Below are 27,889 nucleotides of genomic sequence, written 5' to 3'. Positions count from 1 at the left end.
TCAGAATGAACCTGAACCTTGATATATTACTACTTGGATCTTAAACCAGATTTTCATGATATCTAAAGTGAATTATGCAGTGGTCTAAATAACGATACTCTTTCCCTTTACTCCATCCCCTTCCCTCCTACTGGTTAAACGAACAGACCAATAGGTGAGTTCCATTAAAGCAACCTAAATTGACAACACTTTTTTCCTCTTCAAATATCCACATATATTTTACATCTATTATCCCAAACTATTGGAAATAGGCTTCTCAAAAAAGCTAAATCTTAAATAGACTTTCGACTGATAGAAATACAGATGGACAAATAAATAAGATTTTTTTATAAGATAGCTAGACTTTTCTGTATTGTTTTTAGCTATTATAAAACTTAAGCTGTAGTGTATTATAAACATTGTGTTTGTATGTTTTCAATCAACAAAAGCAAACAAATGAGCTCAAATTGTCCAAAAAATTAACACTTTAAAATTCTAAAGCTAAAATTGCAAAACTTTTTAAAAATCTACATAGAATAATGATAAACAAACTTTAAATTTTTTATACTCATGGGGCTCTTTATTTGAAGGAGCAGAAAAATAGCCTAAAATCAACCCTTGATTTAAATAAATAGGCTTAAATCATCCGGGATCTATAACCAATTTTGAGAACTTAATCGGTTCAGTGGTTAGAGATATCGTAATGGGCAAAAAAACATTTCTGCCTTTTATAATTTCATTACATCAATTTTAAATTGATGTTGTCATCCTTGTTTTTTAAAAGTGAAGCTTTCCTATAATAAAGGTTGGTACGTCCGTTAGATTTAGCTCTTTTTGTTAATTTAAACAGATTAGAATTGTCCTATCATTTTCAAACTTTGTATGCTGATTCATATAACAGTTAAGTACGACAAAGAAAGCAAAGCAACTCTATAATTGTTAACAGAAAGTCCGTACTTCCATTTAAAACAGGCTGATTTTTTACTTTTTTGACAAAAAATGTTTGTGTGTTAAAATTATTCTTTTCATGTGATTTTTTGAATACTGATTCCTATTACAACAGGGTACAATGTGATAAGTAAAGCATCTTTATAACCAAGTCCTAAAAACGTCAGTATGTTCTTAAACAGTATCATGTATTTAATCAGTTTAGCAACAAATTTACTTACAATTTTGTACATATAAGCTTATCCATTAATATTCAGTTTATTCAGTTCTGACACTCTACTAGTGTTAATGTTCGTTTGTCCTTCCATTTCAGAGCTTCGCTTTTATGGATGTTGTCATCCTTGTTTTTTACCCTACAATTATTAACAGTTGAAATATTTGTTGTCATGATTTATCATTTTTTTCTACAATTTAGAATTGTTTCAAATAATTGCAGTTTAATTTACAATGCAACAAAGTTATGAAGTAATTAAGTAATTCCCATTTCAACGTAAAAATCATATTTTTTGGTTTTATGACCGACTAACAGAAGAATGGTCCGAGTTAGTTGTAGAATAGATGCGCATTGGTTAGCAAATCTGCCTTATATCTTTTATAGCAACATTCAAAAACCTATTTCCTCTCTTTCTTACAGTTTATTACAACACAGACTGACGGACCATGGGAGGTTAGGGATAATGCTCATAGATTACCAGGGTGTTCTTTAAAGTATTCAGTCAACTAACTCTTATAGCAGCCGAGAAAATCACATTTCCCTGTAAGAACGGACGGAAAGACAAGCAAAGGGAATTATAGAGTAGCCTTGCTACTAAAATCTATTGAAGGGCAGCTTAAAAATACTTAACATAATTCACATTAAAATCTTCGCTAATACTTATTTTTTGTAGTTTTGATTGAAATATAAAATTGTAATAATTGTGATTGGGAAATTAAACATCAAATCATTCACGGTTGGACCCTCAGATGTCAAAACTTTATTTTAGTGTTTGGCCAAAATGACTTAGCAATTGTATCTGTAAGTACGTCTAATAACATCCTTTGCTATTTTTAAAATCCTAGAAAATTTTTTTTGCAAGAAAATTGCATAAATTCGCAACCTTTTTTAGAACCACTACATAACTCGAGTTTTAAAACTTTTTATATAAAATCCTTTTTACAAAAAATATCAATAATTACTTAAAATTAAACCTGAAAGAAAAAAAATCTCATTACACGTGTTAATTTGCATGTTTTAGGTCTTTTTTTGAGGAAAGTATAACTTCCACATTTTTGACAATAATATATTTTTTTAACATTTCAAAGTAAAATATAATAAAACTTAAACGATTTTTCTTGAATTATTAGTTGAAAATTTCATCAAACATGCAATTTAAGTGATGAAAATTTAATAAAATCATTTTTAGAATGTTTAGAATTACCAATTTTCTACATTTAAAACAAAATGTTAACATAATTTAAAAACATTTTAACATATAACTTCAAAAATCATTAACATTTTATAAAAAGATGTTTCAAAAAATAAATCATTAAAAGGTATTAAAATGCATTTGAAATTACTTAAAATTAAAAAGGAGAACATCTTTTTACACTGTATTCTATGTAATAGAGTTTAAATGACATGATTAGTGAATGAAATATTTCCTAAACTCATTAAGCCTTTTTGTGACTATATTAAAAATAATTTATTTTGTTTTATATTGCTTTTTTATTCAAATATTTGACAAAATTTTCCCTACGTCAATAAAATAAAGTCAGTTTTTTACTGTTTCCAGGTTTTTCTTTATAATTATAACAATTAAATATAATATAAATCTTCATTATCTTTTATTTGAATTATCATACACATTAAAATGTAAAGTATAAGCTAGAATAGCACTTTTTTCAACGAATATTTTAATGACATTATATCAAAATAATTCCTCTTAAATATCACACAACATATGATTGGGAAGTATAGCCATTTCTTGGAGGTATAATATTAACAAAAATACCATTAATTCTGTTTTTATCAGAAGTTAAAAAAATTGAACAATTCTAAAACAATGGTTGGCTGTCTAGATATTGAGTACACTAAGACTACGTCTCTGTTCTATTAAAATAACGTTGCAAAAAGAGGGGTTCTGAAAGTAATCTACCTTATTTTTTTTAAAGAACCAACAAGTACTGTCAGTATCTTTTTTCTTGTAATCTAGCAGACAATCAAATCATAACACAATTTTCATGATAAAATATTCAGGTTTCTACTTCACATTTTAAAAAATATACTGATCAATAAAATGTTCAAAATTTTACTTTGTACTAATTGACAAAATATGTTGTAATTCTTATTTTAAAGTTACATTTTTATCCCTGACAAAATCATAGACGACTTTTAAAGGCATCTTATCTAAACTTTTTGAAGAAAAACTTAAAAACGTTAATTAAGTATGAAAACTATTTTCTTCGATTTTTCTGAAGTTATTATCGCATTCTATGGGTTTTTTATTATCATTTACTTATATCGAAAGTGCCAAACATTGTACCCTAACTTATTCATTTAATAAAAAACCAGCCGTGCATTGATTTCTTTTACGTAATATGTAATAAACAACATTTTTAAAAACTTTTTAAAATAACAAGGACAATTATGTTTACAAGTAGAGCAGCTTTATCAGAAAGATACTATGAAATGCCTTGGCCCAATAACAGGTTCATACCACAACCGTAACCATCATGGAGGGAGGGGACATTTGACTGTAAATTACACTGGTATATAAGGTTCAACAACCACGTTTTCTTATTTGTTAAAAAAACACAATAGGGATGTACATCAATTTTTAAAAGCGAAGCTTTTCTATAATTAGGGTCGGTCCGTACGTCCGTCCGTTACGGATAGCTTTTTTCGTTAATTGAGGCATGTTAGATTTGTCCTATCGATTTTAAACTTTGCTTGGTGATTCCTGTAGTAGTTAGGTACGACTTGGAAAGCGTAGCAACACTATAATGGTTACCAGAATGTCCGTACGTCCATTTTAAACAAGTTGATTATTTTTAACAAATTTTTATGTGATATAATAATCCGATTAATCTGCTTTTTGTAGCACTGATTCCTATTACAACAAGGTACAATAATAAAAGCGAAGCATCTCTATCATCAAGTCCTAAAAATGTAAGTATGTCCTTAAACAGTATTCTGTATTTGAGAAGTTTTGCAACAAATATACGTATAATTTTGTCAAACTTTTATGTTTATATTTTGCATAATCAGTTCTGACACTCTATAAGAATTAATGTTCGTCTGTCTTAACGTTTCAGAGCTTTGCTTTTATGGATGTTGTCATCCTCGTTAATTTGTCATTTAAGATCCTTATAATCATACAAGAACTAGCTAGAGGAGACTGTTTATAGTGCCTATAAAAAAATGACGCCATATAATACAAATGATCATCCAATACGCAGACTAAAGTGCCAATGGCAGGACAGTATACATTTTAATTGACCAATGATAGGCCAGTATAACGTCATTTTTATAGGCACTATAAAAAGCTTCTAGTTAGAGTCAACATGACAATACTGAGGAAGGACAATATGGTTTTAATTTAGCAAGTTCTACGCGCTTTAAAATAACCTAGTAGCTACAGGAATTTCTTTCCCATAGGGCAGCTAAAAATGCGTCAATTTACAACTTTTGCTATCCGTTACTAATTACAAATTAAAGACAAACGTATACAATAGTAGAAAAGCTTCGCTTTTGATTGCCTTTAAAGAAATTATTAGAAGATAGTCGAGAATTAGCTCCTAATAATTTCAAACTTGAAATTTAATTAACAAGGATGAAATTATACCATAGTTAACTAAATTGCCCGTTATTTTTAAAAAAGATCATTTTTTAGAAATTTGCCCTACTGTTTATATGTTGCACTGACATTATTACGTGCTGACGAACGTACATACTATGATTATAGATTAGCTACGCTTCTAGAATTAGATAGAAAGATTGTTGAAATAGTTAGATGACAATATAAAATGTGTCAGCGTTGAACAAAGTAGATTTTGTTTAAATAACTGAAATAGTTTTGGCTTTCCACTAATTATCTTTTTCCTTATTGTACCTTGTATACACATGTACGTACTATGTCAGGGGTGTTCTTTTATGTATCAAAGACATGTGCGTGTAACATTCTGTATGGAATGAAATAAAATTGATATGGGGGGGGGGGGGATTGAATCGATTGTCTGAAATAAGTATTAATTGTATAAATTAATGAAAATTTATTTTTAAGGTAGTCATTTTTATCGGGTAAGTTTGATTCTCCCCCCTCCCCCTACAATTGGAAATGTTTCCAAAAAGTTTTAAGATACCTAATTGTTTCAGGCTGAGGGGTGTGGGAGGGTTATTACCCGCGTTTTTTAGACTTTAAAATCTAAATAAAGGTTGATCTAGCATAACTACCTCTCCTCCCTTTTTTTAAACCCCATAGATGCACATGGAAAATAAAAAGCTTACGAATTATATGATTATCTTCAAAAAACTAGAAGTTTCCGGAAAATTTATCCAAGCAAATAAAAGTTAAATATTTTATGCACAATTTATTACTTTATACTTTAAGAAAAAAAAGTTAAACCAAGGACATTAAGATGCAAAAAAAGGTTAAACATTATTATAATTTTCAATCCTTAATAGTTATTAATCGCATCGTATTGTAGGCAGCTTTCCGCGCGGATATTAAAATGAAAAATTTTAAAAAGTTTTGTTAGCCCCAAGAAACCAAATGCCCTGGCTAACAAAACTGGTATTGATTTTATGATTTTTGCATTTTAATGTCCGTATAAAATTGTCAGTAATACGATACTATTCATGATCTTTTAGTATGACTGAGAGCTGTTTCTAATCCTGGGGATAAAAAAATAAAATAAAAAAATTATAAGATTAAAACCAGTTTTGTTAGATCCGAGGGACCGAATGCCCGGCCCAACAAAACTGATAATTTTATGATTTTTTGCATTTTAATGTTCGTAGAAAATTGTCATGATTTATCAGTACGGATGAGAGCTGGTTCTAATCCTGGGGATATTAATCGGTTTCGAAGCCATACTGGAATAGTTATTTCTTTCATCGTATTATAAACGGCTTTCCGCGGATATAGAATGTACACCGGCACCTCGGGGCTAAAAAACTAGTTTTAATCTTATGATTGTACATTTCTATATTCTTAGAAAGCTGGATATAATACGATGCTAGACATAGTTTTTTCGTATGGATGAGAACCGGTTCCTATCCACCGGATTCGAATTAATACAAGAAAACTTAATCCTAAGTCGGAAATCTTTTAATTCATGATAAATATTGAAAAAAAATATGCAACGGTTGCGGCTTATAAACTTAACTAAAGATTAACATAAATACAACAATAGTCAATTAACGCATCGTATTATAGACAGCTTTCTGTTGATATCAAAATTTTAAAGATACAATATTAAAACCAGTTTTGTTTGCCCCGAGGGGCCTTAGGCCCGGGCTAACAATACTGCTGTTAAATTTTCGTGGAAAATTGTCTGTAATACGATTTTTAGAATGACTGAGAACCAGTTCTAATCCAGTGGATTTTAATCTAATTGGAAGACATCTTGGAAAAAAAATTCCAAAGATATACTTTAATAGTTAAGTTATTTCTCGCATCGTATTATAAACGGCTTTCTGCGGTTATAGAATGTACAATTATAAGATTAAAACCAATTTTTTAGCCCCTGGTGCCGTAGGCACGGGCTAAAAAAAGGTTAAACATTATTATAATTTTCAATCCTTAATAGTTACTAATCGCATCGTAATAGCTTTCCGCGGATATTAAAATGAAAAATAAAAAAAAGTTTTGTTAGCCCCGAGTGACCGAATGCCTAAAGATTCCAAAAATGTACTTTTAGATCTTTTATTATTAAAATATAGATATTCATGTTCATATGTTAGACATATTGACTAACAGACAACAGAAAACCTTGAGCATAGATAGATAGACACATAATTACACTTGCATGGTAAAGAATCATATTATACTTTGGTCAAAATTTTACAATTCTTAAATACTTTTTATGTGTGTTGCTCTACAATAAATTTCATGGTGGTCCTACATTTGGAAATATTTTTGATACAGCAAGATTAAATTAAATTAAAAATTATTAATATGTGAATTTTATTAGTAGCGTAGCTACTTTAAAAGTAGTTTTTTGGGGGGCTGTGGTTGGTCAGTCTCCTGGCCTGTAATGTTATTGTCAGGAAATATGAACATTCCCCCCATTTTCTGTATATGTTCAATGTTCTTTTTTTACGGTTATTTAATCTTCAGATCAATAGAAAGCTTATTTAAAAAAACATTTATTTCTTTTGTGATGTTTTTATAATACCTAAATTTGAATTATTGCAAATGTGTTTAATTTTTTCCAAATTGTAAAAACATAATTTCTTTTCTAATTCTATGTGGTCAAAAGTGTAATTAAACGTTTAAATTCAACAAATACAAATGTTTAAAGAAATTGCCTTGAAAAATGTGCGAACAAAACAACACAAAAGAATCTCTGGGTCAACTGCAGTTCCTGGTAACGAATGTCTCCAAAAATCTACGAATTTTAAAGGCTTCTAACAGCCAAATGGTGGAGTGTATAGATTACAATCGCACAAAAATTTAAACAACAAAAGAAGGCGTACAATAAATCTGGAATAGTTATTAAATTTAATCAAGAATGCCCAATTATCTCGCAGTGCACATAAATACGCAAAAAAATACTTATTTCACGCATTTTTCTACAGTTAAGCTTTTCCTGTGCAATATTGGATCTTGGCTATTCCAGATTATTTGTAGGCCTTCTTATGCTGCTTAAACAGGGGTGTACGGGTATGATATGTACGTTTAGCCGTGTGGCAGCTAGCAGCCTTTAAAATTTATTGATTATTGGAGATATTCGTTACCTGGAACATTTTACCGTGAACTGCACAGTTGACCAAAAACCTTTCACTAGTTGTGGGTGAGGACTGACATGGATTATGTCGACAATATGACATTCAATAAAAGTGGTAATGGATGGCACAAAAGTAACATGTTTATTTTCGCCTGATTTATCTACCATAACTCAATTCTAATAATGTTATTCTAACTATATAGAACAGTAACAGATTCGTTAATTTCACGACACTTTGTTTGTTGGATGTAATTAGTAAAAAATTTATAATAGATTCGCCTGTTTGATGACCAATGCATACCTTCTTTATCTACCATATAAGTCACACAAAAATTATTTTTAATGTCTTTAGTTGGCTGTTTAAAAATTTGTGAAATATTGTTAAAACATATCATATTTTTACTGAATATAACTAAATATTTAAGGATCTAGGCCAATAAGTACAGTGAAAAACGGAACAAAAGCTTAATTTTTCGTAAGTTATTATCTAAAACTCTAATCAAATGAGACGTTATAACAGCGTAAAAAAAACATTGATGATATATGTAATATTATAAACATAAATAATAAGATAAAGAAAACATGAAAAATGCATGTTGATGAAATGAATCCTAGGACAACAAGGTACAATATAATAAACAATCATCTCTATAATTTTATATTTGATTTATTTTGTTTTACTTTTCTCTAAATTCCTTCATCTATTTTTTTTTCTCCATCTTTCTTATTATTTACTGATTTCTCTTACATAATATAAATGTTTATTTGTGTTTTTCATTTTTTTACCATCCTCACAACTCAATTTAACTAAATTAAAGTTTCAATTTTCCCTTTTTACAATTAATTTGTTTTATATTCTTTTATTTCTTTTCGTCCTCCTTAAAAAGGGGCTCAAGGAATCAAATACACTATCCCCATTTTGGTCAAGATAGTACTCCTGTAGCTCCTGGTGCATATCCTAAAAATTTTCCTTTTATTCCACCAATTTATATTTAGTTAATAATAATGTAAACTCTAAATTGTCAATATATAGCAGCAATTTAGAGTATTGTATGTGCTATCTCCTAAGCTAGGGGGTACCTGGCAGCACCAAATAAACATTATTATTATTATTATTAATATTAAATAAATCAAAAAAAAATAAAAGTATTCTGTACTTACCTAATTTGCAACAAATTTATGTACACTTTTGTTAAGACTAACAAATTAATGTAGTTCTGACTCTCTACAATAGTTGTTGTTCGTCAGCCATTCATTGAATGCCTCAGTGTCGAGATAAACAAGAAATTTAATTGATAGTAATTTTTTTTTTTAATGGATGGTTTCAACTACTGAAATAACAGAAACCCTTTTTGGTGATCATTGGACATTAAGATATATAAGTTTTCTGGAATTTTAAAGTTAGTGGTAGATTTGAAATCTGCATCAAATTTTGAGGACTTTTTATAAAATTCGTTTTTTTCTATAATTCTTTATCTAAAAGAGGAAATGTAATTTAAGTTAATTAATTTTGGCATCTGTATTTGGTGGATTTAAAAAATCTGCGCTCTGATTGGATGGTGTACATCATTCAACCAATCAGAGCGCAAGTAGTTTAAAATCCACCTATCCTATTGGTCAAAACTAATTAACTTAAAATGCATATCCGCTTTTAGATAAAGAATTATACAAAAAACGAATTTTATAAAAAATCCTTAAAATTTGATGCAGATTTCAAATCTCCCCCTAACATTAAAATTCCGAAAAACTTATATATCTTATTGGACATTGAGAAGTACGGACAGATGTACAGACATATCCTAATTATACAGTAGCTGAGCTACTAAAAAGGGTACAAGTTGGGTAAAAAATGTAACAATGGGTAGTAAAAAAGTAATTATTATGCCTATTCTTTAAATCTGACATTGAACCTCTGGTAATAACAATATCAATTTCAGTTATCATGCTTAGGGGTCATTTGGCTGTTTATTATACTAGTCCCCAAAGTTTTATAATAACGTTATATTATTTGTTGGCTCAACAACTTTGGGGAATTAATTGCATTTGAATGGTTGGATCATTAAGTTGAGTGTTCAATCGTTTCAACCACTAATTGTAAACTACAGAAGGGGTATTTTTGTGTGTACATAAATTTATCGGCCATTGTCTTATCCCTTTAGATCTATGTGTCAAGCTACTTTATAACTCAAGTTGAAATTACTTAAACATTTCTTTCAATACTAAAAATACATGAGTATAGATGTATAATCAAGACAACTACCTGGTCCAAGTGATTTGGACCTTTTTTTGTAATGACTTGGCCTTGTTCATATTTGCGACGCTATTGGCTGATATTCAAAGACCCAAATTTATGTTTATTTTGTTAGACTTTCAGAAATTGTATAAAGTGTTTGGTAGTGCGAATGGGGCGCTTGTCCAATATTATGGTATGGAGATCGCTCTTCTATGAGTACTACTAAAATCCTACTTTTACTGCAATACACATAGACATTCTCATCGTCGGCTCATCAATTTAGAATGCTTATCCCTCTATTCCCACAAGTATAATATGAATTTGGTTGAGCTGGTGGTAGCTCAACAAAAGACCCACGCGAGGTATTATATTGCTTTAAACTAAGAATAAATGGTTGGTTATGATATTCGATCGATATTATATAAGTATATTAAGCACTTAAGAAGGAAGATGGTTTTTATAAAGTGTATTTACATTACAAGTGAATAAGTTAAGTATGAAAATATTTACAGGATAAGTGATAATAATCATAAGTAGTGTAGGACAGAAAAGTGCCCCAAGTCCTAAGCATTGAATTGTGCTAAGTGTTAGAGTTCTAACATAAGGCCTAAGCTCAATTCATGCTAAGTACTGAGGGTCCTAAATTTAAACTACAATGCATGCCAAACAACTAAGTCATTACCTTTAAAGCCAGAAGAACTTGATGGTTAGAGAGTCAATAAATAACTGAGATATTTTAAGAAGTGCAAGCTATAACATCAACTAATAATAAGGATCTAAGCGTTTGTCTGTTTAATAAAGTGTCTGTATGTTAACTTGTGACGTAAATCAAACTATGGTTGTAGGCATACATACTTGAACTAAATGGTTACATGATTACTTTAACAATAAACATAATGTTTTAATAAGCATATAATATTAATAAATCACATACAATTTACCATGATTAGGCTAGCATTACCCATATATGGTATTATATTGGTAAAGATAGGCCAATAAATGCATAAAAGTATACAAAAGGTGCCTCGGGGCTAGCTAAAGTAATTGTGTCTCGTGCCTGAGTTGTGCTTGATAATTGCCGGGGCACGTCAATCAAATATTTAGATTCTACTCTTATATGGTGTAAACTTTATATTAAACATAGGTGGATAGACTGGATGCGAAGCATTTCTGTAAAAGTCTTATTTGTACGTTCAAAGAATTTTTAAAATTGGGGATCGCATCTCCATGTTTAGCTAGTTGTAGTCAGCTTATACCAATAACGAAATTAATTCGGAAAAAATCACAAAACCCATACGTAGTTCTCAGCTGTCGTTGGGGGACAACACATCGTAAAATTGACGACCTCTCCATTTGCCCCCCAAATATTATTTTAGATTTATTTCACTTGTTGGTTATACCTTATACCTGAACTGTAGTAACCTTAATAATGAAAAAGATTCTTTTTAAAAATAGATGACATCCATAAAAGCGAAACAAACATCAACAATTGTAGAGTGTCAAATAAAATCTTAAGAAGCAGAATATAAATAAAAATTGTAGAAAAATTTTTATTTATACCGTTTAGGGACATATTTTATATATTTTTGTAAAGATTTAATTTTAAAAAGGCTTCGCATATGACATTGTACTTCGTTGTCCCAAAAATCAGAAGAACAGAATAATTAGATCACATAAAAATTGTTGTCTAAAAATCAATTTGTTTAAAATGGATTTAAGGACACTGTGGTGACGATTATAGAGTTTCTACGCTTTCAAATTGTACCTTACTATTACGGGAATCATTATATATAGTTTGAAATCTATAGGAAAATTCTAACATGCCTAAATTAACGATAAAAGCATTAGACTTTAATTATATAATGGCTTCACTTGAAAAAAATGTAAATTTCTTTACTCATTTTAATTACAAATTTTGAATTTTGTAAAAAACAAACCAAAAAAAAAGAATACTTTTGTTGTTAAGAATTTTGTGTTAATGAATATGGGTTGTTTGTATAAAACTGTAAAGAAAAGAAAAGACAATTTTGTGCACAAGTGATAGGCCAGTATACATTGTAATTGACCAATGTTAAAATGTATACTGGCCTATCGTTGGTCATTTGCATTATATAACGTCATTTTTATTAGGCACTATAAGCTGCTTCATTATTACAAATAAAGAGTAGACAGAAAATGTATGCAAGATTAAAGAATACAGGTTACTTGATATGTATTTAAAGAATACTATAGCAACTAACCATGAACATAATTCTTATAGAAGTAGAATTAATATACTTTATACTTTATTTTATACTGTTAACAAGGATGACAACATCCATAAAAGCGAAGCTCTGAGACTGTAGGATAAACGAACATTAACACTTGTAGAGTGTCAGAACTGATTTATCAAAATATAAATGTACAAGAAAGAGTCGAAACAAAAGTGTAAGTAAATTTGTTGAAAAACTGATTAAATATAGGATAATGTTTATGGACATACTTTTAAGAATTGATTATAGAGATGTTTCGCTTGAAATATTGTACTTTGTTGTCCTAGGAATCAGTACACCAAAAAATCAGACCAATCGGATAATTAGATCACATAAAAGTTTGTTGTTAAAAAGTTTAAAAATCAATATGTTTTAAATTGGCGTACGTACATTCTGGTATTGATTATAGAGTTGCTACGCTTTTAAATCGTACTAACTACTACAGGAATCACAAAGTTTGAAATAGATAGGGCAATTCTAACATGTCTAAATTAACAAAAAAAGCTAATCGTTATTGACGGACAGACCGACACTAGAATAGCTTTGCTTTTAAAAATGTCTTGTACTTTAATAAAACCTTTAATAAAAATATTTGTAAAAGAGAGACTAATATTTAAAATAGTAGAAAACTCGGACGAATCCCAATCTGTACCACTTTTGCACCACTTTTGATTCCTGTGACGTAATAAAAATGAGGGATTCTCCATCTCTTTAGAGGTGTTCTTTGACACTTCTCCTCTCATCTCCCTCATTTACATGGCGTCACGGGAATCAAAAGTGGTACAGATTCGTCTTCGTCGAAAACTCGCTTTCTAAAAACTAAATGTTTCATTGTTTTGACGTCTTATTCATTATAAGTCTTGTGTTAATAGAAATACGGGATGACATGATGCATAAGAGCGAAGCTAAACATACAAATAAACGAATCATTATGAGGTTAATGATTGACTTATAGAGCCTTGTTGGAAATAGACATACCATCTTTTGTAATTGACATGCTTTCAAGATTATACCTTGTTGTTACAGGAATATATTATATGCATGCTAATATTGATATCTAAATATCTTGCAACGGACAAAACTAAACTTAGAAAGGTTTCTCTTGTAAAACAATGAAAAAATAATTATAATTATCAAAAACAGTCAGAAATTGCATTTAAAGCATATAAAAAAGAGAAAATTTAATTACAATTACAAAATTTAATTTTAGTTATATTAAAATTGTAAACGTAATTAGATTATTTAAAATTTCTTTAAATTCTACACTTAAATTATTCCTTATTTTTATATTAAGATAAAAACTTAATGACCCTAACCCTGCGGGGTCTTTAAACTGCGATGCCCGTACCCTGAATGATTACTCAGTAACTTTTAACCTAACCTGGTCCTGACCTAAAGTGAAAAAGGAAAATAAGGATGGCTTTGGTTTGTTTTGCTTGACAAGCCATTTTTAGGGAATACGACAATAAAACTTAATTTGTGTATGATAATATTTAGTTATTTTTTGCATTATATTATAGCCAGCTTTTCGAGAATATATAAATGAAAAATTATAAAATTAAAACCAGTTTTGTTAGTTCCGAGGGGTCTGAAGCCAAGTCTGATAAAACTGGTATTAGTTTTTTGATTTTATTTTGATATTCTTGGAAATTTGCTATACATAATTTTTCAGCATTGCTTAAAATCGGTTCTAATCCAACGGATGTAATCAGTTTCGAAGCAGGGATCCCTGGAATACTGGAATAGTTATTTCTCGCATCGTATTATAAACGGCTTTCCGCGGATATAGAATGTACAATTATAAGATTAAAAATTAGTTTTTATAGCCCCGAGGTGCCGAAGGCACCGGCTAAAAAAACTGGTTTTAATTTTATGATTGTACATTTTTATATTCGTAGAAAGCTGGATATAATACGATGCTAGACATAGTTTTTTCGTATGGATGAGAACCGGTTTCTATCCACCGGATTCAAATGAATACGAGAAAACTTTGTTATTACAACACATTGTGTGTCAAGTGAAGTAATTATTTTAAACAAAAACTGCTCTAAATTAAGGATTGTTTTCCAACTGAAACTATTGTATGATTTTATGTACGTATTTAATTCTCCCTACATTCTATGTTATTTGCTCTAATGATGACACATATAAACGTACGTAAAAGAATATGGTATAATAATATATATATTACTAGCGGCTACGCCCCTAGAGGCCTCTAGGGGCACTTGAGGAGGGGGGAGTCGAATTTGATAACCCAATTTCTTATTTTAGATTTTAAAAGTAAAAAAATATTACATTTGACGTTTATGTTAGCGTTGAACTCTCTTTCTAAAATTGAGAACGTAAAAAAAATTTCGTTTTTTTGTGAATTCTCTTGGGAGGGTGGTGGTACCCTCCCCCAAAATAGTTAAAAACCTTCCTGGGACATATATGAATCTACCCTGTTAAGGAGAACCCGATCGGTTCAGCGGTTAGTGAGATCCTTCGGTACAGACACACAGACACACAAACACACAAGCACACAAGCACACAAACACACAAACACACAAGCACACAATTACACACAAACACACAAACACACAGACAAACACACAGACAAACAGACATCCTGTTACTTTAGTATAAGGACAAGTGGATTTGCCCCTAGTATCTGAAATGTAGGAACATGTGAGAGGATCTTGTTAAAATGCGAAGCTTTTCTATAATTAAGGTATTTATCGTCCGTCACTTGCCGTAAAGTTCTTTTCGTTAATTTAAACATTTTAAAAATTTTCTATCGATCTTAAACTTTGCCTGCTGATTCTTATAACGGTTAGGTCCAATTCGGAACTAAAGCAACTTAATTACAGTTATCAGAAAGTCCGTACGTCAATTTAAAACATGTATATTGTATATTATAATGTTCTGCTTATTAAGTTCTGAAACTTAAAAAGTATTGACCAACCTTCTTGATATAAATCATTTCTTTTACGGATGTTGTCATCCTTGATATGTCTTTTTTTAAAGATGGATATTCGATAAAGTTTAAAATATCATATTTTTAAAGACTAAAACAGAGTTGGGAAAGTAAGGTTATATAGAACATGCAATACGTGTTTAAAATCTATGTAGCGTAAACACAATTCAAAGTGTCAAATGTTATACAATAAAATACATTAAAAAACAATAAAATTTCACTTTATAAATAAATTGTCATGAAAATAAATAAATGAAAACAAAAAACAAGAGACTTAATCAATACTTCCCGAATTGAAATCTTAATATAAAAGTAACAGGATGTCTGCCAGTCTGTGTTTGTATACCTAAAGACCTTGCAAACCGCTGAACCGATATGACTCTCCTTTACAGAGAAGCTTCTTGTAGAATCTGGAAAGGAGTGAGAATTTCAACATTACCAAGAGAAATCCCTTCAATTTAAAGAGTGCTCCGGGAGACGAAACCACTAGAATATATTTTTATTAATACCCCAGCTATTGCATGTTTGTACGGCTGCCAGTAAATAAAAATAAGCTCAATACTATTAAAGTATTTAACCTAATTACTGGCTTAATATAAAAGTTGAGGATACCATTCCTTTTATTTCAATTCAGCTACCTCCATAAAATATCGTTTACAGTGATTTACTAACAATACATGCCCAATAATTTTGTTTTGCTGTTGCTGCGCTAATTGTTGACATAATTGATTAGCAATGAATAACTTTTTTTATTATTTTTTAGCTTGCAGCATATATAGCCAACCTGTCACCAGATGAAATTAAGAATAAGCAGGATCTAGTCCTTCAGCATGTACAGCAAGAGGCTATCAAAAATGGTCTCACTGAATTAGAGGTAGATAGATAGATAGATAGATAGATAGATATTCATTGATATATATGAAATTTAAGTCAATATCTATTTTCACGAATTTATTTTAGGCTCAGAAGCTGTTGGTAGAAACTCTGCAGGGTAACGGCTTACCCCTGATTGAGGGACTGGATCCTGCAGCAACTGGACAGGTGGATCTTCTGGCCCCACTGGCACCTGTTGCTGGTCTATTTGCAGGTATTTTTGTTGCTGGATCCAAGAATTTTGTGATGATCCCAGGAACTAGGAAGCATTCATTACCAGCAATATTTTACCATGAACTGCACTTCACCTGGTATAAATAAATGGATGTAGAATATACGTGGATAGTATGACAGGGGAAAAATTGTCGTAAATTTAGGTTGCTAACATGGACATCCAATATTGGTCAGTTCGTTCATGCATCCCCAATGAGGTGAATGTTTCGTCTGGGGGAGAGTATGTATAATTTTGCTTAAAATTTTGGTTTAGACCAAGAATTCCCTCAAAGTGCCAATTATTTTCCCCATTATTTTAAATAAATTAAAATAGGGGGACAAGTTAGTATACGTTATATTAGGTACGGGGTAGAACCGTAGCGTTAAATCGTAAAGAAAAAAAAACACCCTATTAGTTTTGAAATGCCTTTATCCTAAATTCTAAATTTTAGGAGTCGGGGAAACTTTGAGCTCCATGCTGGGCACAAACATTGAGAAAACAGGGAACACAGAAGAAGAAATACCAGGTATCCTCATTTAAAAGTAACGGGAGGTCTGTCCGAGGGTGTGGTTGTATGTCTGAAGCTTAAGATTTTTTTTCAACCACTTGACTGACATGGTTCTCCTTTTTATATATCTAAGGAAGGTTAATATTTTTAGCCTCCACATCCCCCAAGAGAAAAAGTCTTTAGAAAACTAAAAAAAAATAGGATAAACTTAGCCCCCTCCTTCGAATATTTCAAAATTCTCAAAATAAATAAGTCATCTATTAAAATATCTTACCTTTTGGGTTTAATCATAATTAGCATAAACGTCTATTTATAAATATTTAAAGATCTCTAAAATGACAGTCCCTTTGTCTGTCCTGTAAGAACATTATTCCTTTAGCTTGCACAAAATGTTAATTATTGCTGTAGTTAAAATGTTAATTATTCAAATTTAATTTATTGTTTTGTTTGAACCTCTAAATTTGAATTCAATCTTTTCAATAGATAAGTTTCCTTTTTAACAAATCTGTTAATACTTATTATTTTTAGGTTTACCAACCCCTGGAACCCTGAATTATGCGGTTACCATGGCTTTGTTTAAGGTAAAATATCAAAAAAATACATGTCTCAACTACTACTAACCCCAGTAAAAAACTCAAGCTACCTTATTTCAATACTAGCGGCTACGCCCCTAGAGGCCTCTAGTGGCATTTAAATGTTTGATTTTTATTTTAAATATCTAATTTGAGAAATAATTTGTCTATGGTCAATCAGCTGTTAAATTCATGTTTCTACGCAGCGCCACTACGCTACGTAGGGACATTCATACGCTAGCGACACTATGCGGCAGGAATATTTAAGTTTTTTCGGTTTTATTGTGATTTCTCTTGGAGGGTTGGTAGTACCCTCCCCCAAAATAATTATAAACCTTCCCAGGACCTATGAGAATCTATATAACTATAAATATAGTACAGCATTTTTTATCATTAAAAAAACTAAGGTTAAGCTTGCAAAGAGAAAAATGTTTTCAATTTCAGAGATTCAAACGGCTAATTTTATTGCACGCAATTTTTTTTCTTTAGGGATTCGGTTCCCTGTTCTAAAATTTAATTTTTATTGCTACAGTGCCTTAGTACCTATTCTAACCCAACCTAAGTTATAAATAAACGAATGAAAACATTCCCCCCACCTCCCAACCACCTCATTTTCAAATATAAGTATGATGGCTCAAGAGGGTAATTTGAGTAATTTTTAATTTAAACTATTCTTCTTATTTTCAAAATATTTAGGCCAGCGAATCAGTGAATGGATTTTTAAATGGTTTGACAGGTAAAATATATTTCTATAAAGTTTATAGTTTGATGATTACTATAGTAGCAAAGCTTTAATAAATTATATTTATGTAATTAAAATGCCCTTTTTACAAAAAAAAATTATTTAATAATTTTTAAAAGTTATTTATTATCTTCCAATGACCCAACCTCGAGTATAAATTCAAATTCCGCAATCAGCCCAATTTTTGGACAATTATTGTACCCAGAATCCGAATCCATAATTGTTAATTTTTATGGCTTTTGTAGCACTTTTAAATGTGGCAGACAAAAACCCAAAAAGTATTTTATTGTTTCTTACCTACAAGTAAAATGGTGGGTAGCATACAATTTTTTTAAAATTTTATTTCACAGTAGCTTTTTATGCTTATTTTAGGTTAAGTTAGGTTAAGTAAAGGTTAAAAATGGCAGCTGTAGGGTCTAGAATTTTTAATTTATAAAAAGACTTTTAAAAACTTTGCTAGATTCCGCAATCCACAATCCGAAATTCCGCAATAAAAAAAAACAAGAATCCGCAATTCACGGATTAACCAGCTTTTTTGGGTGGATTTTTGTAAGAATCCGAATTCAGCAAAAAAAATGAACAGATTACCAACCCTAATAAATTCTAATAATAAATTTTTGGAAGAATAAATTGTAGAAAGGTTTTATAGATGAATATTGATGATTAAATTTCTAGGTGGAAGTCATATACAGCAAGTTAATACTCCTAACAATAAGATTGACCAAGATGACTTACAGAGTAGCTCCTCTTCCAATATTTTCTCTACGGTAATAGTTATTTATCGCATCGCTATATCATTAACAGCTTGCCACGATATTTAAATGAAAAATTACAAAATTTACAACAGTTTTGTTAGCCTCGAGGGGCCGAAGGTTAGGGATTACAAAACTGTTGTTGATTTTATGATTTTTATTTTAATATTCGTGGAAAATTTTTCAGTATGGCTGAAAATCGGTTCTAATTTAAGTTCCAACGGATATTAATCGGTGTCGAAGCCATACTTGAAATAAATAGATAGATCTGCAAGTGGCCATATGAATATAGGCTAGAACAATCAACCTTTTACAATTCTAAAATTAGATGAAGTCTAACCTAACCAAAAAATTGTTTTATGCATTGGGTTTAAATTTGAGTCTTTCCTAAGGAGGGAGGGGACATTGGACTGTTTATTACACTGGTACCCATCAGTTTTATTAAATTAATTATGAGATAAAAAATTATTGTAAACCTGTATTGAATTTTAAATCCAAACTTTTAAACAAATAATATAAATAAAAACATTTTGTTTATCATCATTGGAGGTAATGGGACAAAGTGACTCAAAATCAGTCATGTGACGTCATAAAAATGAGGGATTATCCATCTTTTTTTTAGGGGTATTCTTTCCTTCACTTATCCACTAATCTTCCTCATTTTTATGACGTCACATGGCTGATTTTTGGGTCACTTTGTCCCACTGCTCATTGGGGATGTATATCAATTAATCGTCCATTGTCTTATCCCCTAAGATCCCTTATTTTTATTCCAAAACACGGACAAAAGTACTTGCAACTACAAGTAAACATTATAGAGTAGCTTCGCGCTAATAAGAAATATGAATGAACATATCTTGGGGGGGGAAAATTAAAAATATAATGATTTAGCCATATACAAGCCAATGCAAAATTGCTTAACAAACACACAAAAGAAATAAAATTTTAACCACTAAATTTATTATTTATAAATGCCTTTTTATTAGCGGGGATATTCTATATTATTTTCTTGTTATACTTTTACTATCTATAATACAAAGTAGAACGATGTCTGTCTGTTTGTTTTTTGTACCGAAGGATCTCTATAACCGCTGAACCGATCGGGTTCTCCTTAACAGGGTAGCATCTCATAGGTCCCAGGAAGTTTTATAACCTTTTTTGCGAGATGGTACCTCCACCCTCCCAAGTGAAATCCCGAAGCCGCTAGTTATAAATTAAAACATTTACCTGTAAATTATTCTGGGACCCAAAGTGTTATGATTACGTTTTCTTATTAGTTGGATCAAAAACTTTGGATACTTTTATAAAATCTTAATTGTCTATTTAACTACAATAGGGAAATTTTTTCGTCCATTATCCTATCCCTTCAGATCTCTTACTGACACCCAAAATTTTATAATCACATTCTCGCTTTAGTTTGATTTAAAACTTTGGGCACTTTTATCAAACCCTGATTGGTTGGTGCAAACTAGTAGTTACCCTACTTTTCTACCAATATTTTTGATGTACATAAGGGTTAATTTTGTTTTTAATCATTGGGGATGTACATCAATCTATCTTCCATTGTCTTATCCCTTATGATCCCCGAAATAAATGAAGAAAAATTTTGGTATTTCAGATTGGCAGCTTTTTGCCGGGTTCCCAAAATCTGCAAGTTTCTTTGGATCCAAGCAATTCTGGATCTTTAACTAATGTAAGTAACATGATTAGATAGAAAGGTAGATAGATACAAAATTGTTAAATAGATATCCTCTTTGTGTGTGTAGTAAAAGATCTCGCTAATTGCTGAATCGGTATTGTTCTCCTTTACAGTGAAACTTCTTATAGGTCCAGAATAAGTGTACATTATTTTAGTTAAGTAGGATATAAATATATAGATAAAAATGTATAGATGTTTAATGGGCTACAATTTTAGATAGCAAAGAAAGTTTTAGGTAGTGATCTAACTCCTTATCATTATGTATCATACAACATGAATTGAGGAGCCGGCTCCGAGAGCCAGTCGGCTCCGAAAATTGAAATTCATAGTGTTATTATAAGTAAATTTTACTTATCTTATCTTATCTTATAATAACCTTTACAGACAGAGAGAAAGTAAAAATTTACTGTTTTAGGTCGCTGTCAGTCCTGCTATCATTGGTCTTGGTCTTATCGCTACAGGTTAGCTTATTTATCAAAATTCCATCCTTTTTGATTAATTGTAGACAAGGACGTCCAATGGGGTGGGGGGGGGGGTAAAGGGGTGATTACCCCCCCCCCCCCAAATAAACTTTAAATTTTTACCACCACCCAAAAAAGATTAAACCTTCCGTGGACCTATGAGAATCTACATTGAAAAGGAGAACCATATCAGTTCGGGGGTAAGCAAGATCCTTCAGTATGGACGGACAGACATCCTGTTACTTTTGCAATATTTTAATTTTGTCCTTGATGTTAAAGTAATAGTTATTTCTCGCGTCGTATTATAAACAGCTTTCCGCGGATATAGAATGCACAATTATAAGTCACCGGCTAAAAAAAACTTGTTTTAACCTTATGATTGTACATTTTTATATTCGCAGAAAGCTGGATAAAAGACGATGCAAGACATAGTTTTTCGTATGGATGAGAACCGGTTCCTATCCACCGGATTCGAATGAATACGAGAAAATATGTTTTTCCAGACTTAAAATAATAATAAGAAACCTCATTTCATTTATCTTTAAAACGTGGAAAATTAATTTTCTCTTTAAAACAAGGACGATCACGTAAAAAAATGTAACGAAGTTTTATAAAAAAAAATGTTAGAAAATTGACTGATTAAGTTACCTTGTCATTTTGTTTTACTCTTTGTTTTAAATCAAACAAACATAATGGTGCTTTCACAAAAATATTTTTAATTATTAATTTAAAAATGGGGGTTGTAGTTTCTTTTGTTTGTTTATTACCTTAGGTTAGGTTATATTTGGCACTGGATAGCCCCTCAATGTAAGAGCAAAGGCAGGTATAGGCTCCATACCTGCTGCTACAAAAGGGGTTAAAAATAAACTAACCCTGTATTACAGACAGACAATGTCAATTATAGAGTAGTATAGCTACTACTAAATGTTTAACAACAGTTGTCAGCAATTTTAATTTAAACAACAACAGTTTTAACCAAAATTTAAAAACTAAACATTAGTATATCTTCTTCTAAATAGTTTGGACAAGAATAATTATATCCATAAGTAGCGCAGCAGTAAAAAGAACAACATTTATGGAGATAGGAATTTATTCCTAGGAGCGATTTCTTATGGGGGTGTTGAGGTACCCTCCCCCCCCCCCAAATTGTTGAAAACATTCTCTAGTCCTTTAAGAAGTTTCACTGTAATGAAGATCCTTTCGGTTCAGCGGTTGATGGGATCTTTTGCTACATACACTGAATATTATACATCTCTGAACTGATTGGATTCTCCTTTTAAGTATTGTATTGGTTCCTTGAATTAAATTAATACCTACTCCCCTGAAGAAAATCAAATTTTCGCAACTATATACTAGCACGTGATTCTTAATGATTATTTTTACCACTAAATCTTATTTATCTCGTAAGGTTAATATTTTAACACCAAATTTGATTTATTTGCTGTTGCTTTTGTTTGTCAAGGTTCTTTTATTTATATAGTACTAGCGGCTTCGCCCCTAGCCTCTAGGGGCTTTGCCCCAAGAGGTGAAAATTATTGCGAAAATCGTAAAGGACCATGGAAATCTCCTTCAAAAAAAAAAAAAAAAAAAAAAAAAATGGGGGGGATTTTTTGGTTTTTGGGGGGGTTGGGGGTGTCCCACCCCCCGAGAAAATAGCTTAAAACCACCACAGGACCAATAGGTAGATACCCTGAAGAGTAGAATCCGATCGGTTCAGTGGTTACCGAGATCTTAAGGGACAGACAGACAGACGGACAGACGGTCAGACGGACAGACAGACATCGTTCTACTTTGTATTATAGATGATGTAATATGTTTTTTTTAGTAAAAAAAGATCTTGAACTGGCAGGTCCTTAATCCTTAACTAAATGTTCATATGTGCCTTAGGGGGTTTAAGGTAATTTCCCTTCACGTTAAACCCTATCCCCTTCCCTTTAGATCAAACCAGCGTCAAATTATAGTATCAAGTAGGGTATCTGCGTTTTTATTTCTTGAAACAAATAAAATCTTTATTTTAGAGAAGCCCCATTAATGCCTTTGGGTGGTTCTGTAGGCTATTAGATCAAAGCTATAGCATCGGGGTCCTCCTTTATATCATTAAGATTAAAACTTAACCTAAAGAGTTTTAGTCAGAACTTTCAGACAAAGTTTTTGTAACCAAAGGGCTTTCTGTTCATAACAGCATAGATTAGAGTAAAAAAAATAGAAGGGGGTGGGATAATTTTATGTCTCCACCCCGTGGACAATGTGCCGACCTTCAATATCAACCAATAACATCGTAAATATTATCGGCAAAGCTGCTACAAAAGTGCAGAAAGTAATTTGCTAGCAGACAGAAAAGATCCCCGAGACTGGGGCCAGGTAGTTGTTTGGGTTATGCACCTTTACTTAATACATTTACTCAGTATAGAAAAAAGTAAATTTAAATTACCCTAATAGTTATAATTATAACAATTAACGAGTCATAACTAGCTAATGAGTAGCTGCACTCGTAATGCAAAACTATTGCTAATTATGCTGTTTCTTTGCTAAATTACCACACAGTAAAGAGGCTAAATGAATAAATCAAGCAAGTATTTAAAGGCCAAGAAGGTGTGTTTCTACAGTTAATCCATTTTTTTTACATAATATCTAATATAATATATGTATACTAGCAGCTACGCCCCTAGAGGCCTCTAGTTGCATTTTAAATGTTTGGTTTTTAATAAAATTATACGTTACCTATCTATGTTGCTTTTAAGCCTACGAATATTAAATTTTTTTGTTATTTCTCTTGGGAGGGTGGTGGTACCCTCCACCACAATGGTTATAAACCTTCCCGGGACCTATGAAAAGCTACCCTGTTAAGGAGAACCCGATTGGTTCAGCGGTTAGCGAGATCCTCGGTACAGACAGATAAACACACATCCTGTTACTTTATTATAAGGATTATTTAAATGTTGCTGTGTCTTTTGCTTTTGCTACATATGCAATATGAGAATGGATATAGAATATAATAATACATGGATATATTGACAAGGGGAAAATTTGTCGTCAATTTAGCTTGCTAATATGGACCTCATTTATTGGTCAGTTTGTTCATCATGTAGTAGGGAAGGGGATGGAGTACATAAAAATCTAGTGTAACATCCAAGTAAGTGAAATTGCCAAATAATTGATTACCAAGATGCTAAATTTTACTTGTCTTTGTGGATGTTACTTATCTATTCCCTGTTTAGTAGCAAAGCTAATTTATAATTAAATTTGCCCTTGAGTCTGTAATTCCATGGGGGAAATGTAATACTCTCAGCTGCTATTTAACAGTCTGCTAATTTTCTTTCAGCTCCCCTCTTATTTTTATAACAACTAAATATCTGCTCAACAACTTACTTTTTTCATTTGTCCACTTTTTGAGCTTCGCTACTTATGCATTTTATCATTATTGTTTAGAATATTGTTAAAAGCGAAGCTTTTCTACAATATTTAGAAAGCGTAGCAACTCTATATTCGTTACCAGAATTTGATTTTGATCTGATTTTTGATGTACTGATTCCTATTACAATAAGGTATAATATTACAAGCGAAGCAACTGTATAATCAAGTCTCATAAATGTCAGTATGTCCTTAAACAATGTTCTGTTCTGAATTTAAGCAACAAATTTACGTATAATTTTGTCAAAATTTATATTTCGTATATTTAGTTCTTACACTCTACAAGAGTTAATGTTCGTCTGTCATACTGTTTCAGAGCAGCGCTTTTATGGAACTTGTCATCCTTGTTTGGCTTAACAATTATTATTGTCTAAACTTGGATGTGGATTATTTTGTTCAGGGATAAGGGATAGGAAACCTGGCCATTAATTAGGTCCCGGCCTAGATTCTAAAGGGTTATTGCAACTATTACAAATTCCTATCAAACTGGCGGACGCTCCCAAGTAGCTATCGCTCTAAACCAATAAGAATTGGCCTGTTTTTAACAACCAATCACCAATTGGCGGTAATTTTAGAAGCAGACAATTCTAGAAAAAATAATGATTTCGTCTGCTACTAAAGAATAAATATAAATGGTGTTAGATCACATTAGCTTAATTATTAAATCTGCTTAGAGTTAAACATTAAAAAAGGGCCATATAGAAAAAACAAAAATAACGGGATCATTTTTTGGAAAGAAGGTAGCTACGAATTTTCATTTGGTAGTTTATAAATTGGATGTTGTATTTTGAATTTTAAAAATTTAATACGGAATTGATACAACACCTTAACCCTAATATATGTACAATACAACACAGTACAAATATATCACTACATAATAGTATCCAAAGAACTTGATAGAATGTTACCCAAGTGCATATTAATTTATTTATTTTGAATTTTAATTATCAATGAAATTTTCAAATATAATTTTTACTCATTAATAAAAATGCAAATAATACAAACTAAAATCTGTCTGAGGGAAACCCAACGATAGCTTTCTGACAATTCAAATTACCAAAGTAAAAGATAAAAAAATTTTGGGAGAGAAAAAACTTCATTTTAACAAAAGCCATTAATATATAGGTTTATAAAAAGTTATGTTTTTTACTTTAAACTAGCTACCTGAATTTGATTCTATACTTTATCTACACACACACACACAGCTTTTTCATTAGCGTTTTATACGAACCACTGCGCTATCCCAAAACTGGTTTATTAGGCTAGAAATAGGCCTAGGCTTGAAATAGGCCTGAAATAATATTTTCCTACGTTTCCCATCCCTTATCCCTGATTTTGTTGTTTTAAGGTCAAAACAGAATGTTTTTACCACAACGAAAATTCACATTAATTTTCATTTCTTTACTTTGCATTTTTCAAGGAGATATAAATCACATACAGAGTATATGGATAATTATTAACAAAACAAAATTAACAATATTTGTATACAACTAGTGGCTTTAACCCAAGCCTCGAGGGGCTTCACCCAAAGAGGTATTAAGAAGTCCCCCTCCTAGATAGAATCCTTCGTTCGTAATTTGTGAAAGAAACGAAAAAAAAGTGAAAGGGGGGATTTTTTTTCACGGGAGTTTCGCCCCAGGATGCTGTGGGTGTTCCCCCTCCCCGGTTATTTGTTTGAAGAAAATAGCCTAAAACCACCACAGGACCATTAGGTATATTTCATGAAGAGTAAAACCCAATCGGTTCAGCAGTTACCGATATCTTAAGCTTCAGACAGACAGACATCGTTCTACTTTGTATTATAGACATGGAGAGGGGGGTCTAACCCTTTAGGGCTTTTACCTGCAGGGTCCTAACTTTGACTAAGACACTAAAGTTTCAATGATACCTAAATTAAAGCATATATGTACATTAATAGATTTATATATTACTTTAATTGTACATTTACAATGTATGTATACTTTTAATAAATTTAAATATAAAATTGATAAATGGATTTTCCATTGAATACGTCGATATATTGGCAGGGGAAAAGTTGTCGTCAATTTAGGTTGTTAAATTGAACCTCATTTATTGGTCTGTTCATTCATCCAGTGGGAGAAGAGGGGATGGTGTAAAGGGGATTGATGGGGGTATCATTATTTTAGCCGGCTGCGAGAATCACGTTATTACAATATATGAAAATCTGGTGCAACATCCAAATATCAATATATCGATTACATGAATTAATAGTATAAATTAATGTCTTGGAATAAATAATCTTAACAGCTAGATATCAATTAGTTCATGGTTTTGTTGGACAGGGAGGGAGGGGATGTTGGACTGTAAATTTTACTGGAACCCAAAGTTTTATAACCACGTTATTTTATTAGTTTGCTTAAAAAACTTTTGATATTGAATGTTGATTGGTTGGTTTAACCTAAAAATGGCCAAACAATTCAACCAATATTTCCATTCTACAGAAGAGGTAAATTTGTTCATTATCATTGGGTATGGACTTCAATTTACCATCCATTGTCTTATCCCTTAAAATCCCTGTGTTTGTGGTAAAGCAGTAGGGTGTATGTGTGTTAGTCTATTAATATCCCATTAACCATAAAACCAGCAGGACTTCAATTTCAATTAGATTTTTATTCCTTGGAGGGATTAAGGCTATTAAACTTTGTGTACCAGTGAAATTTACAGTCCATTGCCACCTCCATTCCTGTACTAGCTGAAAAAATGAATTAAAAGAAATGGACATACAGTCGGACAGGCGGACGGATGAATCATTATTACATAGAAGTTGTGGTGCTAATAATTAAGTAAATAGATGTACTAACACATTAATATAAAGCTTTAATTATTTTGAACTTGAATTTCTTCGTTTCAATGATTTTGACATCTAGAAATCAATTTTTATTATTGTTTGTGGTTTATTGAGATAGATAGATATGAAGATTTATCTACAGAATAAAAATATAATATTTATTTATTGCTTCGTATTATAGACAGCTTTCCGCGGATAACAAAGTGAAAAGTTACAAGATTAAAACCAGTTTTGTTAACGCAGAAAATTGTCTACCATACGATGCTGTACTTGATTTTTCCGTATAGCTGCGAATCAATTCTAATCCAGCGGATATAAATCGGTTTCGAAGCCATACTGGAAAATAAAAGAATATGTTATTATTTATCAGTTCGTATTGACATATGAGATTGGTGTTTGGAATTTATTTTGGAGATTCTTCTTTCCTGTAAGAAATTGTTCTCTAACATGTTCGTTTACCTTTCTTGCTACGCTACTTATGGATATTGCTTTTAAATACTACTCCTAATAGGTATATAAAGTCTAAATGAACAATCTCTTAATTAGACCA

At 31.2% G+C, this 27,889-nt stretch overlaps 1 protein-coding gene across 1 annotated transcript in view; it reads left to right on the top strand.

Moving 5' to 3' along the window:
• LOC145324534 (uncharacterized) overlaps positions 1–21,153 on the top strand; it is a 33,107-nt gene extending 11,954 nt beyond the window's left edge. The window contains exons 7-14 of the mRNA XM_080167117.1: positions 16,062–16,172; positions 16,259–16,385; positions 16,837–16,911; positions 17,422–17,474; positions 18,162–18,201; positions 18,883–18,974; positions 20,578–20,652; positions 21,074–21,153. Coding sequence (XP_080023243.1) covers positions 16,062–16,172; positions 16,259–16,385; positions 16,837–16,911; positions 17,422–17,474; positions 18,162–18,201; positions 18,883–18,974; positions 20,578–20,652; positions 21,074–21,124 — 624 coding nt within the window. The 3' untranslated portion in view covers positions 21,125–21,153. The remainder of the gene's footprint in view (positions 1–16,061; positions 16,173–16,258; positions 16,386–16,836; positions 16,912–17,421; positions 17,475–18,161; positions 18,202–18,882; positions 18,975–20,577; positions 20,653–21,073) is intronic.
• The last annotated feature ends 6,736 nt before the right edge of the window (positions 21,154–27,889 follow it).

Source organism: Acartia tonsa, chromosome 7 (genome assembly GCF_053477335.1).
Source record: "Acartia tonsa isolate MP-2025a chromosome 7, ASM5347733v1, whole genome shotgun sequence".
In the NCBI taxonomy this organism is placed as follows: domain Eukaryota; kingdom Metazoa; phylum Arthropoda; class Copepoda; order Calanoida; family Acartiidae; genus Acartia; species Acartia tonsa.
Note: the sequence above shows the minus strand (reverse complement) of the source record. Positions and strands in the feature narration are given on the sequence as shown.